This window comes from Trematomus bernacchii, unplaced genomic scaffold (assembly GCF_902827165.1).
Source record: "Trematomus bernacchii unplaced genomic scaffold, fTreBer1.1, whole genome shotgun sequence".
NCBI lineage: Eukaryota > Metazoa > Chordata > Actinopteri > Perciformes > Nototheniidae > Trematomus > Trematomus bernacchii.
The window spans coordinates 4,156-23,461 of NW_022987689.1; the positions used below are offsets into that span (position 1 = coordinate 4,156).

At 38.8% G+C, this 19,306-nt stretch overlaps 1 protein-coding gene across 1 annotated transcript in view; it reads right to left on the reverse strand.

Annotated features, from left to right (window-relative positions):
- Positions 1-4,053: 4,053 nt before the first annotated feature.
- Positions 4,054-19,306, reverse strand: part of LOC117488549 (chemokine XC receptor 1-like) — a gene marked incomplete at its 3' end in the record, with an annotated part of 55,061 nt that continues 39,808 nt past the window's right edge. The window contains exons 2-3 of the mRNA XM_034137537.1: positions 17,709-17,768; positions 4,054-4,966 (exon numbers count right to left, since the gene is read on the reverse strand). Coding sequence (XP_033993428.1) covers positions 4,054-4,966; positions 17,709-17,755 — 960 coding nt within the window. The remainder of the gene's footprint in view (positions 4,967-17,708; positions 17,769-19,306) is intronic.

Here is a 19,306-nt window from a genome sequence, read left to right on the forward strand (position 1 = left end):
CGTTTTTCTGTTCATTGTTGATCTGATTGTTGTCTCTACTTGTCATTTAACAATCAGTACGCTTTTTGATGTTAAGTTATTGTCTTTTCAGGGTTGGTTGTTATTTAATTTTCCCTTCTTTATTTTGGTTGCATATTTTGATTGTGTGCTATCTGCACATTACCTCTTTATTGTCAATATGTCATTGGTAAGCAATACATGCCTTTACACGTCTTATTGTTTCTCAATGTCGCAGTTTGTATATAAAATCATAATTGTACAAACATTTAGTATAATAAATTCACCAAGAAACTATTACTTAGAAAATTGCTTACACATCAGTGATTTTAAGGTTTTGTTGGTATGTTATGCCTTGGTATGGTATGTTACTCTTTGACTAATGTGTACAGAAACATAACATCTGGTGTGTGAGGGTAAAAGATAATAAAATAAAATATAATGTCCTGGGAATACAGCTATTCCCTCTAATTGGAGGCCCATATGCAACTTAACCACATAAATGTCAGGTATATACCCATGCCATGAACGTTATGTTATATTGTCTTTAGGGCCTTGTCCTCGTCCTCAATCCTTCACCAGTCATTGTCAACAATTGCACAAAGGGACACAAACAGATACATTAAATATTTCCAAATAAGAAACATTAAAAGTGAAACTTTCAAAGTGAGAGATGCTGTTAAAAAAAAGAAAATAAGTTAAGATACAAAACAAGCCAGATGGGAAATATTTTGCAAGAAACATCAGGACGCACTGTTTGATACATCAAATGGCCAGCCTTACAAGAGGCAGCTAAGCCTTTGCAGTAGGCCTAGTCTGAATATCCAGATGTTTGATTAGTTAATTAAGTCTCCATGGTAGTTAATCATTGTGTTTTTCTATTGTACAACAGCAGGTAAGTAGAGGACAATGACCCTGAAATACGGAGATAGGATGGTGTGGGATATGCAGAGACAGGCTGCATTTGTTCTTTGTGGTGAACATTTTCGAAAACACACAGAGCTAAAAATGTTAAAAAACAACACTTTTGTGTGGATTCTTAGTATTTGTGTCTTTCCAAAAGAGAGTACATCTCTTTTCTTAATTCTTTGTAAGCTGTAGATTGATATCATTAATGTGGCCCAGTAATGATGAAACAAACAACACAATGCCAATACCCATGTCCCCTCTAGTGGAGACAAGTTGCAATGCAAGGGGCAAAATAAAAGCCAAGAGGCAGCATTAGAGGTGTGTTATTTTATTTTATGTCAATCTTTCAAATGCACATTTTTAAAGTATGTACTCCAAAACATGTCATCCTCCTGGATTCATGATTGAGCAAAGATATGTTGGTCCAGGTGTGTTAAACAGTGGATCTAATCCTTTTGTGAAACATTTCATCCCTGTGACAAATTCAATAAGGATGAGGTGCATTAGCAGAATGTCATACATGCCAGTGTTTGTCATACGAGGATTAAGTCATCTATATTTGTTCACTAAAACAGTTGTTTGTAATGATAAGGCTGACACACTTAATCGATGTGCTCGCATTTCCCTGACAGTCCAGATTAACAGGCAATAAGACTTTATTAGCAATATGCAACAAACACACACACGTACACATTTGCAAGGCATCAATTAAATTCACATATGGTTGGAGTAATTATCGTTATAGATAGCTGGATTTAAAGGGGAGATATCAATGTGAAAAGGAGGGTGAGTTGCCCTGGAGAAAAGAAGAGCAGGGAGTGAACGTTATAGGGCTAAGGAGGGCTAGTAGCAGAGACGACATAAGGAAACAACAACAGCTGTTTAGCTTGTGGCTAAAAACAGGATGGAACAACAACATCATTTGCTAAGAAAATGATCCGGGAAAAGAGATTGTACTGACTCGAAGATATGAAATGGGATGCCTTCGAATTACTTTTTTATTTTAATTCCGTGGGGTGTGTTTTATTAGGTTTTGTTCTCATTAGTTTTTTCTCTGTTGTTTTTAAATGGTATTCATTCTGACAATATATTGTTTCATTAGCATATAAAGAAAGAAAATAAAAAAGCTGAATGTGACTTATTTTCCCACTAGCTGAAACTTAATATGATCTTCTGATTATTCTAAAATCTGTTTGCAAACAATGATAAATTGGTGTTACATGCAGAACCATATTAAAGATTATGGGATGGCTGCTCACTGAAAATGCATCACTTAAGTGCAACACAGGTTTCTATTCTATTCAGAGGTCACTGTGTTTTGACTGGATGACGACACATACAAATAAACATTATTGTTGTTAACTTTATTTTAACTACAGTATCCAATTTATTGCTGCAATAATATACACAGATAATATTCGTGAAAAAAACCCTCTCCCAGTGCCTGCTAGAGAATGTGTGAGCACGCCTGTGACTGCTCTGCCCTTGACTTGTATCCATTCATCCAAGCGTGCTGGATGGTTTAGTTAATTAAGCTTAATCTACCCCCAGAGAGGGATATGAGTGCTGTTACAGTGGCCCACTGAGCCGTCCCTGTACACTCTTCTCAGGACCCCCCTCGGAGCCATCAGGGCCGCGCTACTCAACCATGTTCAAGTACACTGACAGGGCTCTGGTGAAACACTGTAAATATAATAGAGTTAAAAGATTTGGGCCACAGAAGAAGAAGAAAAAAAAAGGTAGAATATATTAATTACTGAAATAATATAGCTAAATTACTTGTGATTTCTGTCACAACTTTTATGGAAAAGCAACCACAAGCATAGGGACAGATGAGTTAGATATACTTGACTGGCTATGATTTGAATCCCAAAATGCAGTATGTATGGTTTATTGATACTTTGGAATGAGATGTTTGTTGTCACATTGACAAGGTCACTCCAGAGGGAAATACTTAATGTAACAATGAGCCAGGTTGATGTGCAAAAAACACAGAAAGAAGAGGGAATACTTTGACAATATTTAAAATAGCTTTATTTGCAGTTAAAGTGTGCACAAGGAACACTGCATGCCATGCACTGGGCAAACGTGTATGTAACTTTTAAATATCTCATCTGGTAAGATGAGAAGTATCCATTTTGCGGTTTTCTGTGTTGCATTTCAAAGTTCCCCAAATGTTTATCTCGAATACACACAAGTTCAGTGCACGCATGATTCATCATTGTTCTTGTTCCAGCCTGTTCTCGGTATTCTGATGTGATCAACTTTTGGCAAAGTGACTCACCTTAAAAGTGGCATGTCTGTCAAGCTTTGGATTTATTTAATGTCATTTTTCGTTTTTTACACAAAAGTAGAAGAGAAAAACTATAAGGATGGGTTACACACTACCAACAGCCCCTGCTTACTTCTTACATTACAATGTAGCGTATCAGAATATCACTAACAGCTTTAAAAAGAAAAAGAAGAAAAAAGCTGGCCTTAGATGCTATCAGAGTTTGGAATAACGTTAGTTGCAGTGACCTACTGTTCTTAATTGTATTATATAAAGTTTGCAGTCCAACAAATGCAGCTAACTTTATGTTAAAAGTAAAAACATAGACACTTAAGAATTGACTTCTTCTGTAAACAACAACAATTCATTTTTACATGGATCCTCAATTGGAACAGGATCTGTTTGCAAATCTTTAGCCTCAGTCTTCATGCCATTGACTGTTTACTAAAGACCCTTTAATGAGACTCTCATTTGAAAAGTATTAATTTAAAACTTTGAAACAGCCAGAAACAGTGTTTTCCACTAACTCATGTAACTACTTCTGGTTAAATTGACTAGCTACCTAAAACTGATCAAATAAAGCCGAAATATGAAAATCGGAATACAATAATTAACAGCTTGCATTTGAAGTCCGATATCCAGAGCCTGTTTTAAAGAAATACTGAGAAAGAGTAAACTACTGTTTAAAATGTAAATGGTTATCCTACGTTTAGAGAGAATCATAAAAATCGACCCCCTAATATACTAAAAGATAGGTGTAACAAATTCAATACAAATATGAAATGACTATAAGCTTTTACTGATGTTTTCATTGCAGCAATGAATGTCTGCAATGGTTCTAACCCAACAGCAAAGCTTTGTTATATAACAGCTACTTTCTGCGTAACACAAGAGCCAGTGGTTCTCTTTCTGTCTCTCACCCTCCTGACTTTCTTGCAGCTAAAAAGATCCAAAAGATGCTTTCGCCACTTTTCTGAGAGCATATACAGAATAGGGTTCATGCAGCAGTGAGAATGAGCAAGTACATAACAAATACTAAAGGCAATATTCAGGCGTTGCCTTGCAAAACAGTTTTTAGGTTCATTGAGGGACCTGATTATATCCAAAATCATGTAAGGTACCAAGCAGATGATGAAGGCAGCAACTATACATAACACCACCACTACTGTCCTGTGCTTTCTTCTGTTTGAAGCCTGCAACACTGTCTTGAGGATGGCAGAATAGCAGAAACAAATGATGGATAACAGGAAGAAGAAGAGCAGAGACACTGCAAGTTTATATCCGATTTCGTCATTTAAGATCTTCGTACACATGGAACGACCACCCCTCTCTTCCACCGTGACTTTGGTAGCAGCATATACAGAAAAAGAAATGCTGATGATCCATGCAGCTGCACAGCTCAATGCTGCAAACCTCTGCCTCCTTACTTTGTTTCTTGGCATGTTGTGCAGCACCACAGTTATGAAACGGTCCACAGTCATGGCAGTCAGTAGAATGATGCTGCTGTACAAACCAACAATGTGGGAAGCAGTCACTATTTTGCAAGCAAAATCACCAAAGAACCAGTCCTGCAGCCGATAGATGGCCCAGAATGGAAGTGTGACTGTGAGCATCAAATCGGAGCAGGCAAGGTTCAGGACAAATAGATTTGTGACATTTGTTAAGTTCTCATAGAGAAAGAGGACATATAAGAGGAGGCAGTTTCCTATGATACTGAGGATGAAGATCAAAATGTATGAGGACCCTCCAAAAGTTTCCATGACCACCACCCTCTCACAGACTTCAGAGCTGTAGTTTTCACCTCCGATGTTCACTGTGGAGTTGTTGAATGCCATTTTACGTTGTTTTCTGGGAAACATAAGCAGAAAAATGTAATTGGCAAATTGAGCAGATATTTTTAACCTTCAGTCAAATTTAGTTTTAAAAAGTAGTTCCTAGAAAAATATAACAATACAGAAAACAATTATGTAGTAAGAACATTGCCCTTAAATATGGAAAGCAATTACAGTAAATATTAAGCAACTTACCCTGAACAACGACTGTCACTTCATGTGGTGAATATGATTGTGATGGAGAAGTTGAGCAATAAAAGACCAAACTCATGAAGTAACTCCGCCTTTGGTTTTAATGTATTCAGAGGTGTTGCTTCATCATTCCAGTGAAGGCATGAATATGTTAAGATTAGCAACAATTGGTGATGTGTATATTGGTGATGTTCTGCTTTAGAACATAATCTAACAGCAGGAAGGAAGGTTACACCCCATAAATATGTTTTGATCAATTTGAAGTGGCAGATTTTCTCCGGTTGTGTATTTTCAAATTCTAGCGATCTCGAGCCGGTTTCTCAAATTTACCTGCCCTACCTTTAAAGTAGTCACCTTAATATCGTTAAGGAAACATGAACACCATATTAAACTAGTTCAAAACAAATATTATACTAAATATTAATGGATGTTTTCATATTAGCGATGAATGTCTAGCTGCTGGTTGGTTCCAACACAACAGCGGAGCTTTGTGCTTTAAAAGCTACGTTCTGCTTAACAGAAGAGCCAGTGGTTCTCTTCCTGTCTCTCACCCTCCTGACTTTCTTGCAACTAAAAAGATGCTTTCGCCACTTTTCTGAGAGCATATACAGAATAGGGTTCATACAGCAGTGAGAATGAGCAAGTACAAGAAACGTCATTAGGAGAGCAGTTTCTCCAGAGAAGGACGCATTTCGGAGGACATGTGCGGTTCAACAAAGAAGTCCTGCATCATCTGCATTGATCGGGTTGTGCATCTACAAATTCGACGGTGATTAAAAACCATCTTATTTTCCTCGTCAGTAGGCTATATTATTCATTCTAGCATTACTACAAAAAATGTTTAAAATCAAGCTGATGCTCAGCCAGCCAGCTGTCTAAAGTTAGCTAGGGCAGTGGTTCTCAAACTCTTTTCAATAATGTAGCCTACCACCTTTTCTTACTGATGTATATTTTCAAAATGGTCTTAATGCACATTTAAAAAATGTTCTTAATAGTACTGTTTGTTTTCTAAATGTTGCTTATAATGCATTTGTTCAAAAGTTTTCTTACCGATGTTTTTTTTTTTACAGTAGCGGTATTATGTTGACACTAGTTGCCAATTTAAATAAAAGTGTGTTTGCATTAAATCCTTTCCAAATTGTTTATTGCTTATTTTGCATAATTTTCATAATAATGCACATTTTAAGCAAATGTATGTAGCCGACAGAACAATACATATTTTATGTTAATTTAATTAATAATTACTTTTTAGATATTCTAAACTGCTAAATTGAGTTGTTGTATCATCAATCAAATAATCTACTGGCAACCCCCTAACCAGAATGTTACTGTGAATTATTTAATTTTTTACAGTAATAAACTGAAATTGTTCAACAGTATGAATACTGTAGAATTTCAGTTTATTGCTGGCGTCTCTGCTGCCAGTATTTTACTGTTAATTGAAAAGATACAGCAGTATACTGTATTTTATTTTTACAGTAAGAGGCTGTAAAGTCTTTTCACAGTATGAGTACTGTAGTATTACAGTAAAGTGCTGGCGTTTGTGCTGCCAGCACTTTACTGTTATTTGACAGGAACATTTGTTACAGTGTAGGTGTAACTAATTCAATACAAATATGAAATGACTATAAGCTTTCACTGATGTTTTCATTGCAGCAGTGAATGTCTGCAATGGTTCTGACAAAACAGCAGAGCTTTGTTATATAAAAGCTACTTTCTGCTTAAAGGTAGGGTAGGTAAATTTGAGAAACCGGCTCGAGATCGCTAGAATTTGAAAATACACAACCGGAGAAAATCTGCCACTTCCTTATAGAGCCCCTCCTCCAACACACACAAACGTGCACATGACCAATGAGGGCACGAGATAAGTTTGTGCCCCGATGGAAGGCTGACAGGCAGGTAGGCCATCCAGTTATTTTAGCCGGGCCGGCTAAAATGATTGGTCGTACTTTTTACAGTACTACGGCTTCCACAGATGACATTTTTTTATGGATTTTTTGTCAAAGCACTTAAGATATTCATTGCTATCGGGATGTTAAGAGCATTCCATGGAATATAACAAAAAGTGTATCTCGAGCCGGTTTCTCAAACGTACCTACCTTAAACACAAGAGCCAGTGTTTCTCTTCCTGTCTCTCACCCTCCTGACTTTCTTGCAGCTAAAATATCCATAAGATGCTTTCGCCACTTTTCTGAGAGCATATACAGAATAGGATTCATACAGCAGTGAGAATGAGCAAGTGCATTACAAATACTTAAGGCAATAATCACACGGTTCAATGCATAACAGTTTTTAGGTTCATTGAGGGACATGATTATGATTATATATATATATATAGATATACATATATATCACCTTAATCAGTGGTGTTGCATCATAAATTCAGTAAAGGAAGGAATATATTAAGATTAACAAAAAAATTGTGACATATTTATTGTTGCTGTTCTGCTTTTATAACATTGTATAGAAACAGCAACACGGAGACAGTCCAGAAATATTTGTTGTTGTATTTTATTGTAAAACATGAAAATTATAAGGATAGTTATATTATCAATAAAAAATAAACACATTTTATATTGTTTCAAGTTCCAAATTGGTCACAAGAAAAAAAAATCTTTGGAGAGGAAAATATTTGTAATTTGCTTGCAAGACTCTTTAAGGTGACAATATAAACAATTTAGATATATATTTGATATTAAACAAAAACAAAAAATGAAACACAAAGTGAACATATCATCTTTAAAAAATGTAAATTAAAATTAATAAAAACAATTAAAAAATGACATACATATATTAACTCATAGAAATCTGTGTGCAAATAGTATTGTTGACCATAAACACCCGGGTGCAAATAGCATCTGCCTTAACCTTTTGTGACATTTCTCCCCCAAAAGGTGGCATGTCTTTCAAGCTTGTATTTATCAGTTGTATGATGTAATGTATTTTGTTGTTTTTAATACTAAAGCAAAAACACAAGCGAAAGACTGTGAGGATGGACTTATCTAGCGTATCAGCATATCTGTTTGTGGGTCTGCAGCTTGAGTACAAAATAAATGAAAAAAAGCTGGCCTTAGATGCTATCAGAGTTTAGAGTAATGTTGGCGGGGTTGTACTGTTCTTTATCATATTTGAGCGTAATGTTTTCCAAATAGTGTCACATTGTTGAAAGACTTATGTATGGCTTATTGCAAAATGTAAAACATATATACCTAAGCATTAAATGTTATACAACACCATTGAATCTTTACATGGTTTTCTTAGGGATACAAACTTTTTGCGAACTTTAGCCTTAATGAGTAAGATAAAACTTTAAGACAGCCAATGACAGTATTTACAACCAACTCACCAAGCTAATAAGAGCTAAATTAACTAGCAAGTTACCTAAAACTCATTAAAAAAACTATGCAGATTTGAATACAAATATAAATAACTTGCATTTGTCACCCTGTCTGAAATCCAGGGTCTGTTTTAAAAGAATACTGCATGGGAAAGCGTAAACTTCTGTTTAAAATGTAAATAGTGGATCAAAAATGTATAGAGAATGACATTAAAGTAGTCCCCCTAATATCTCTATGGAAATGTGAACACTATAGGTTAAACTAGTTCAAACAAATATCATATCAAGTATTAATTGATGTTTTCATATTAGCGATGAATGTCTAGCTGCAGGTTGATCCAACACAACAGCAGAGCTTTGTGCTTTAAAAACTACGTTCTGCTTAACACAAGAGCCAGTGGTTCTCTTTCTGTCTCTCACCCTCCTGACTTTCTTGCAGCTAAAAAGATCCAAAAGATGCTTTCGCCACTTTTCTGAGAGCATATACAGAATAGGGTTCATACAGCAGTGAGAATGAGCAAGTATCTGACAAATACTAAAGGCAATATTCAGGCGTTGCCTTGCAAAACAGTTTTTAGGTTCATTGAGGGACCTGATTATATCCAAAATCATGTAAGGTACCAAGCAGATGATGAAGGCAGCAACTATACATAACACCACCACTACTGTCCTGTGCTTTCTTCTGTTTGAAGCCTGCAACACTGTCTTGAGGATGGCAGAATAGCAGAAACAAATGATGGATAACAGGAAGACGAAGAGCAGAGACACTGCAAGTTTATATCCGATTTCGTCATTTAAGATCTTCGTACACATGGAACGACCACCCCTCTCTTCCACCGTGACTTTGGTAGCAGCATATACAGAAAAAGAAATGCTGATGATCCATGCAGCTGCACAGCTCAATGCTGCAAACCTCTGCCTCCTTACTTTGTTTCTTGGCATGTTGTGCAGCACCACAGTTATGAAACGGTGTATGAGGAGCCTCTAAAAGTTTTCAAGTCAAACACCATCTCACAGACTTCAGAGCAGTAGTTTTTACCTCTGTTCACTGTGGAGTTGTTGAATGCCATTGTACGTTGTATTCTGGGAAACATAAGCAGAAAACAAAAATGTGCAAAGTGTAATTATAAGTGAGAAGATGACCCTAAGTGAAATTAAGTTTTAAAAAGTAATTCCTAGAAAAACATAACAATATGGAAAACAATTATATAGTTAGAACATCACCATTAAATATGGAAAGCAATTACAGTAAATATTAAAGGGCCCATGTCATGGCCATTTCCACTGATCATAATTCCATTGTTGAGGTCTACTAGAATAGATTTATATTGTGCAATTTTCCAAAATCACACTGGTTTCTCATACAGCATCTCTGTAAACTACTTGTATTCACTGAATTTCACTCTCTGCCTTTAACGGCTCGTTGTAGCTCCAATAGCTCCAGCCCCCACCCTCCCTGTGAGCACAGTGTGCTCTGATTGGTCGGGACGTTGTGAATCGCGCTGAGCTCCGTGGAGGTGTTGTTTCCTTGTTTAGGATACACAGCGAAACACAGCCAAACTCATCCTGAGCACACACAAACTCACAGCCGGATTAAAAACAATAAGTGTGGCTTGATATTGAGTAAGAAAAAGGTTGATAAATGCTGTGAGAATGGGTCTGCAGAGAGAATTTCGCCGCGATCCCAACTGTCTGTTATCAGCCTGCAGCCAGGGAGGAGAAATCAGCAGAGCTGCCTGTGCTCCCTGCACACAGATGTGTGTGTGAGGAAGTCCGTGGATTGGTCAATTTGAACCAATCAGCGGGGGCTTAACGTAACGGCTCCGCGGACGTAACGTAACGGCTCCACGGATTGGTCCATTTCGTTCCGGGTACGGCATGATGTCATGCCGTACCCGGAACGAAATGGAAGAATCAAATGGACAATGACAATTGGGGAGGTATTTTCTGTGTTAGAGTTTTACTCGCTACAGGGTCTACTTTGAGGGTTTTGACTCTGCACACCGTTTACATGCATAAAAACCTTCATAACACACAAGGGGACGGGTAATAACCGGAAAAGCATGACATGGGCCCTTTAAGCAACTTACCCTGATCAACGACTGTCACTTCATGTGGTGAGTTTCCCTGTGACGGAGAAGTTGTGTGATATAAGATCAAACTAATGACAAAGCTCCTCCTTTGGTTTGACATTAATCAGAGGTAATGCATCATCATTCCAGTTTAAGAATGGATATATAAGTTTACAAAAAATGGTGACATGTGTTCCACTTTTATAACATTATCAAAGAGCAGGAAGGAGACACTCCAGAAATATGTGTTGCTCTATTTTATTGTAAAGCATGAAAGTGATAATGATATTATTATCAAAGAAAAACAAACACATTTGTTACAAATTCAACATTGTTCAAAATAAAACATTTTACTTTTGTGATTGCAAGAATCTTAAAGGTGACGATATATACAACTGACATAAATTGTTTAATAGGATAACATAAAGTAAAATGCAGTGAAAACACAGTGTATCACATATTATATGCAGTATAATGTAATCTATGATCAATGTTTCAATAAGAACTTGATTTCACATAAATATGATCAAAATGATACGGAGCTGATTGTCCTTTTGTAAAAGCACAGTTTGATTGGATATTAAAAGATCAAATAAGCGGATTTGGTTAAAAAGTATGGTTAGATATTGTAGATTACATATAATGCTTGGAACAATTCATTTTCTTACAGAGTCAATGGGTTTATTACAACAAATTCGAGACAACGTCTACTCTGGGATATGACTGCTTATACTGCTGGTATTCAAACAGTGTTCAGTTGGTGTGTAAGGGCCCAACATGTGCCAACAAAATATCCCAGAGAGCATTGCACCACCAGCCTGAACCGTTGACTCAATGCAGGATGGATCCATGGCTTCATGTTGTTCACGCCAAATTCTGACCAGCAGCAGACATGGAGATTTGTCAGAACAGGCGCTGTTTTTGAAATCTTCTCTCCAGTTTCTGTGAGCCAGGAGTAAAACCTGTGTGTTCTCCGTCTGCTGTATGCCCTCAAACTTTAGCATTTAAGTTACTGCCACCTTTCTGTCAGCTTGCACCACTTTATTCTCCTCTGACCTCTCTCAGTAATAAGAGAGTAAACTAATGAAGAAGCTCCTCCTTTGGTTTCATATTATTCAGAGGTGTTGCATCATCATTCCAGTAAAGGCATGAATATGTTTTAGATTAACCACAATTGGTGAGGTGTATATTGTTGATGTTCTGCTTTAGAACATAATCTCGAAACAGCAGGAAGGAAGGATACACCCCAGAAATATGTTTTGATCAATTTTATTGTAGCATGGAAATAATAGTGATGATGATGATGAAATGTTCAAGCAAATATAAACACACATTTTTGACAAATGATATAACATTTTGAAAATAAATGATGTTCTGTTTTGTTTGCAAGACTCCTAAAGGTGACAATATAACAACTAGAGTAACAACTGAGATAGATGATTTAATATGAAACCATTAAGTAAAATGCAGTGAAGAAGTGTTTCACATATTATCTACAGTGCAATGCATAATCAATGTATCAACATGAATTTGAAATCACATGAATATTTACCAACTGATACAGAGCTGATTTTGTTTTTGTTTTTTTAAGCAAAACTTGATTGGAAATTAAAAGGGTAAATAAATGAAATTGGTTTACATGTTTGAATAAATAATGTACATCACATATCATTTTTAGAACCATTTTTAGATCCAACTCATTAGAACCATCTTACAAAGCTATTGAAGCTAAATGAACTCACATGTGTCACCCTGTCCCAAATCTAGGATAGCAAATTGAAAAAGAATACTGAGAAAGCGTAAACTGACATGTTAGGTCTGCATTTATAGAGACTTACATTAAAGTAGTCGCCTTAATATCGTTAAGGAAATGTGAACACCATAGGTTAACCTAGTTCAAAACATCTATTATACCAAGTATTAATTGATGTTTTCATTTTAGCGATGAATGTCTAGCTGCAGGTTGGTTCCAACACAACAGCAGAGCTTTGTGCTTTAAAAGCTACGTTCTGCTTAACGCAAGAGCCAGTGGTTCTCTTCCTGTCTCTCACCCTCCTCACTTTCTTGCAGCTAAAAAGATCCAAAAGATGCTTTCGCCACTTTTCTGAGAGCATATACAGAATAGGGTTCATACAGCAGTGAGAATGAGCAAGTACACAACACATAATAAAGGCTATAATCACACGGTTCAATGCATAACAGTTTTTAGGTTCATTGATTATATCCAAAATCATGTACGGTACCCAGCAGATGATGAAGGCAGCAACTATACATAACACCACCACTACTGTCCTGCGCTTTCTTCTGTTTGAAGCCTGCAACACTGTCTTGAGGATGGCAGAGTAGCAGAAAACAATGATGGATAACAGGAAGAAGAAGAGCACAGACATTGCAAGGTTAAAATCATAGTCCACATGATATGAACACCCCGAATGACCACGCCAGTCTTCCACCGTGACTCTAGTAGCAACATGTATAGAAACAGAAATGCTGATGATCCATGCAGCTGCACAGCTCAATGCTGCAAACCTCTGCCTCCTTACTTTGTTTCTTGGCATGTTGTGCAGCACCACAGTTATGAAACGGTCCACAGTCATGGCAGTCAGTAGAATGACGCTACTGTACAAACCAACAATCTCTGTCACAGTCACAAATGTGCAGGCAAAATAACCAAAGACCCACTCCTGCAGCAGAGAGATGGCCCAGAATGGAAGTGTGACTGTGATCATCAAATCGGAGCAGGCAAGGTTCAGGACAAATAGATTTGTGACATTTTTTAAGTTCTCATAGAGAAAGAGGACATATACATTACGGGGAGGAAGTTTCCTATGATACTGAGGATGAAGATCAAAATGCATGAGGCACCTCTAAAAGTTTCCATGACAAACACCCTCTTACAGTCTTCATAGCTGTAGTCTTCATATTTGAAGTTCACTGTGGAGTTGCTGAATGCCATTGTACGCTGTTTTCTGGGAAACATAAGCAGAAAAATGTAATTGGCAAATTGAGCAGATGTCTTTAACCTTCAGTAAAATGTAGTTTTAAAAAGTAATTCTTGGAAAAACAGAACAATATGGAAAACAATTATATAGTTAGAACATCACCATTAAATATGGAAAGCAATTAAAGTAAATAATAAGCAACTTACCCTGAACAACTACTGTCACTTCATGTGGTGAGTTTCACAGTGACGGAGAAGTTGTTCAATAAAAGAGGAAACTAAGAAGCTCCTCCTTTGGCTTCACATTAATCAGAGGTGATGCATCATCATTCCAGTTTAAGAATGGACATATAGATTTCCTAAAAATGGTGACATGTGTTCTACTTTTATAACATTATCTAAGAGCAGGAAATAGACACTCCAGAAATATGTGTTGCTCTATTTTATTGTAAAGCATGAAAGTGATAATGATATTATTATCAAAGAAAAATACACATTTCTGTTACAAATTCAACATTGTTCAAAATAAAACATTTTACTTTTGTGATTGCAAGAATCTTAAAGGTAGGGTAGGTAAGTTTGAGAAACCGGCTCGAGATACACTTTTTGTTATATTCCATGGAATGCTCTTAACATCCCGATAGCAATGAATATCTTAAGTGCTTTGACAAAAAATCCATAAAAAAATGTCATCTGTGGAAGCCGTAATACTGTAAAAAGTACGACCAATCATTTTAGCCGGCCCGGCTAAAATAACTGGATGGCCTACCTGCCTGTCAGCCTTCCATCTGTGCACAAACTTATCTTATGATATAACATTTAGAAAATAAATGATGTTCTGTTTTGTTTGCAAGACTCCTAAAGGTGACAATATAACAACTACAGTAACAACTGAGATAGATGATTTAATATGAAACCATTAAGTAAAATGCAGTGAAGAAGTGTTTCACATATTATCTACAGTACAATGCATAATCAATGTATCAACATGAATTTGAAATCACATGAATAGATACCAACTGATACAGAGCTGATTTTGTTTTTTAAGCACAAAACTTGGAAATTAAAAGGGGACATAAATGGAATTGGTTTACATGTTTGATTAAATAATGTACATCACATATCATTTTTAGAACCAGTTTTAGAACCAACGCATTTTTAGAACCATCTTACAAAGCTAATGAAGCTAAATAAACTCTCATGTGTCACCCTGTCCCAAATCTAGGATAGCAAATTAAAAAAAGAATACTGAGAAAGCGTAAACTGACAAGTTAGGTCTACATTTATAGAGACTTACTTTAAAGTAGTCCCCTTAATATCTTTAAGGAAATGTGAACACTATAGGTTAAACTAGTTCAAAACAAATATTATACTAAGTATTAATGGATGTTTTCATTTTAGCGATGAATGTCTAGCTGCAGGTTGGTTCCAACACAACAGCAGAGCTTTGTGCTTTAAAAGCTACGTTCTGCTTAACAGAAGAGCCAGTGGTTCTCTTTCTGTCTCTCACCCTCCTGACTTTCTTGCAGCTAAAAAGATCCAAAAGATGCTTTCGCCACTTTTCTGATGCGGCTTTCACACCAGCGCTTTTCCCTTTCTAGCTCCTAGCTAGAGCTTTTCTGGTTCAGCTCCGGTTTCCCTTTTCAGCTCCCGCTCTGTTCACACCGCCCAGAGCTGCCGCTGCTGTGTCATAACGTCACCGTTTACATCGCTGATTTTCTCTCCAACGGAGCTCACAACAACAACAACAACGGGTCGATGATCGTGTTGCTTTTAATCATACGAAGCCAGATTAAATTAAATAACGACTTATCCAACCTTATACTTTTCTCCAGAGTGCCGTGGTTCATTGTTTATTAATGTGTTTCAGCGGCATTTACCGACCGCTGCAGTGCTGGCTGCTCTTCCACGGGAGTTTATTCTCCCGTTAGCTCCGGGTTAGCTCACACGGCTCTAAAGGTATTCACTGTCTGACTGTCACACAAGCAGCTGATACATATCCCCAGTTCCCCTTAAGTGAATGTGTGTCAGTTTGAATTGACGCTGTTTGGCATCACAACACTGTTATGAAAGTTTCTCTGGTATAACATGGGTGATGTTAGCAGAGCAACCAAAGCTAAACTGACTACTTGCTAAGCCGTGTTCTACAGGCACATTTTACCGGCGTATTTTTCATTATGATTCTACTTGTGATAGTCGGACATGACAACCTGTGCAGCCCATGTATTGATTCCATCCGATAGCTGCTATAATAACAAACAAAACGTCTGCCTGCTCTCCACAATGATCAATAACAGCGAACGGATGGTCAAAGTAAGGTACAAATAAACAGAATCACACGAAGCCTGGTTAGTGTTGCCTGACTTTATAAAGTGTGTTTTTTTTTATAAGTGTGTGGTTGCCTTCTAGTCACTTTGCTCAGCGCTACTGCTTGTAGGCAGGCATGACGAGACTCTTCAGTCGACCCATGTTCAGGGGAGGTGGGTTTAGTTTCCTGCACGCCTCGACGTAAGAGAGACGTAAGCGACGCCGCCTCTAGCTCCGAAGCTCTTGCCTCTAGTCTAGACCGACAATTTTTTGGAGCTGGAAGTGAACCGCATTCCGGAGCTATGAGGCGGTGCCACTGCGGTGTGAACAGGAAAAACCGGTACTTTTCAGGCTCCAGCTCCGAGCCGGAGCTGAAAAAGCGCCGGTGTGAAAGGGCAACACAGTCTCACGGCATTTCGTGTTATAGTCACGAAATTAATCTATTGATTCGTGTTCACCAACACGATTTCGCCATTTTTTTCGTGTCACACAGAACGATTTTAGAAGCAATGTATTTATATTGGTAGTATGTTTCGTGCCTGCACCAAATAATAACAAATTAGAAGGAAAAAAAGATGACATAAAATACAGATTTCAGTATTCTGAGGCTCTGAGCCCCATTTATTTTCCTCACTGACGGCAAAAAAACTCAGACATTATACAATTTAAAATAAAAGGGATAGGGTTAGGCTTAGGGTAAGATATTGAGTAAGAAAATGTTTTTATGAACCACACAGCTTCTGGTCTTCCAAGACCCGACCGGACAAAAAGACGTGTTGCAGGCACAAAACATACTACCAATAGAAATACATTGCTTTTAAAATCGTTCTGTGTGACACGAAAAAAATCGTGTTGGTGAACACGAATCAATAGATTAAATTAATTTTGTGACTAATAACACGAAATGCCGTGAGACTGGGTTGGAAAGGGGCATCAGTCTCTCACCCTCCTCACTTTCTTGCAACAAAAAAGATCCAAAAGATGCTTTCGCCACTTTTCTGAGAGCATATACAGAATAGAGTTCATACAGCAGTGAGAAGAAGCCAGTACCAGACAAATACTAAAGGCAATATTCACACGTTTCAATGCATAACAGTTATTAGGTTCATAGAAGGACACGATTATATAGATAATATTGTAAGGTACCCAGCAGATGATGAAGGCAGCAACTATACATAACACCACCACTACTGTCCTGCGCTTTCTTCTGTTTGAAGCCTGCAACACTGTCTTGAGGATGGCAGAATAGCAGAAAACAATGATGGATAACAGGAAGAAGAAGAGCACAGACACTGTAAGATCAAATGCAAAGTCCACATGATATGAACACACCGAACGACCACCCCTCTCTTTCACCGTGACTCTAGTAGCAACATGTATAGAAAAAGAAATGCTGATGATCCATGCAGCTGCACAGCTCAATGCTGCAAACCTCTGCCTCCTTACTTTGTTTCTTGGCATGTTGTGCAGCACCACAGTTATGAAACGGTCCACAGTCATGGCAGTCAGTAGAATGACGCTACTGTACAAACCAACAATCTCTGTCACAGCCACAAATGTGCAGGCAAAATGACCAAAGACCCACTCCTGCAGCTGATAGATGGCCCAGAATGGAAGTGTGACTGTGATCATCAAATCGGAGCAGGCAAGGTTCAGGACAAATAGATTTGTGACATTTTTTAAGTTCTCATAGAGAAAGAGGACATATAAGAGGAGGCAGTTTCCTATGATACTGAGGATGAAGATCAAAATGTATGAGTAGATTTCAAAAGTTTTCAAGTCAAACATTATCTCACAGTCCTCGAACATGTAGTCTTCAGAGCTGTTCCAGTAGTCATCATATTCAAACATGTAGTCTTCATATTCGAAGTTCACTGTGGAGTTGTTGAATGCCATTGTAAGTTGTTTTCTGGGAAACATAAGCAGAAAAATGTAATTGGCAAATTGAGCAGATGTCTTTAACCTTCAGTAAAATGTAGTTTTAAAAAGTAATTCCTAGAAAAACAGATCAATATGGAAAGAACATCACCATTAAATATGGAAAGCAATTACAGTAAATATTAAACAACTTACCCTGTACAACGACTGTCACTTCATGTGGTGAGTTTCACTGTGACGGAGAAGTTGTTCAATAAAAGAGGAAACGGGGGGTTACGTATTGTAACCCTAGTTATATAAGCACAGGCGGAGCCCTCTACTGGACTCTATGGGTACTACCTTATCCCGCGTGCATTCTCCCACTGAGACTTCTATAGACGTAGCCGGCCCAGGGCGGGCCTACCTGAATGCGCGCGCATCACACCGTATAAAAGGAGGCCTCGCCTCCTGACTATCATCCTATACCTCTCTTCAGCGAGCGGAATAGAACAGACAGTGCCCTGAGTAGAGGGCTCCGCCTGTGCTTATATAACTAGGGTTACAATAAGTAACCCCCCGTTATATCTCTCACAGGCTCCGCCCTCTACTGGACTCTATGGGTACAGTGGGTGGAGCCCTGATGTATACGCGCACTGTCGTCCAACACCATTCCACCCTACTGCCCCTGACCGGCTTTTCTGGTCAGCAGCTGCTGCCCCACACTCTCCCTTAACCCGGTTGAGACCGAGGAGAAATCTGGGCTGCGGCTGACAGAGCACACCCTGCTGCGCTTACCTCGCAGAAAGTGTGCTCAAAAAACAGTGCCGGGGGACCCCCCCCCCCCTCGCCCATAGACGGATGGGGAGAGCCCCCTCGGCCCTGTATGGGCTTACTACGCACCTGCCTTCCTGAATCCCTAAGGATAACAGGGAGAGCGCCAGCGCCCATGCCTCACACTTAAGCACTGACCCCGTGCAGAGTGTGAGAGGACAGCCCCTCCGCCCCGTAACGGGCCAGCGCGCCCCTTGCCTATCCCGGGACCCTCAGAGGGCCCAGGAAAGGCGCATCACGTCCGGGGAGGGGGTCAGATGCCAACTGACCCACAACCCCCCCCCCTACAAATCCTGTGTTGCCCCAGCAAGCACAGACGAGGAGAAAGAGCCAGACATGTCCAAGAGATAAAACCTTATAAAGGGGCCTGGCGTCGACCAAGACGTCGCTGTGCATATATCCTCCACACTGTTGTATAAGGCTGTTGACACAGCTACAGCCTGTGCGGAGTGCGCACGAATCCCCGTGGGGCAGGCTCTCTCTGCCTGTCCGTAGGCATGTGCAATGCACTCGCAGAGCCAGCCTGCCAGGCGTTTCTTGGACAGATCTTTCCCGATCACCCCGCCCCCGAAGCACGCGAACAGCTGTTCGGTGCGTCTAAGGGCAGCCGTGAGCTCCACATAACATGCTAGCGCACGCACCGGGCAGAGGAGGTGCAGTTTAGCCTCCCTGGCCCCCCATGGGGGGGAGACTAAAACCCCCTAACTGAATAGCCCTCGACCTGAACGCACTCCTTAGGTCCTTAGGCACAAAGGAGGG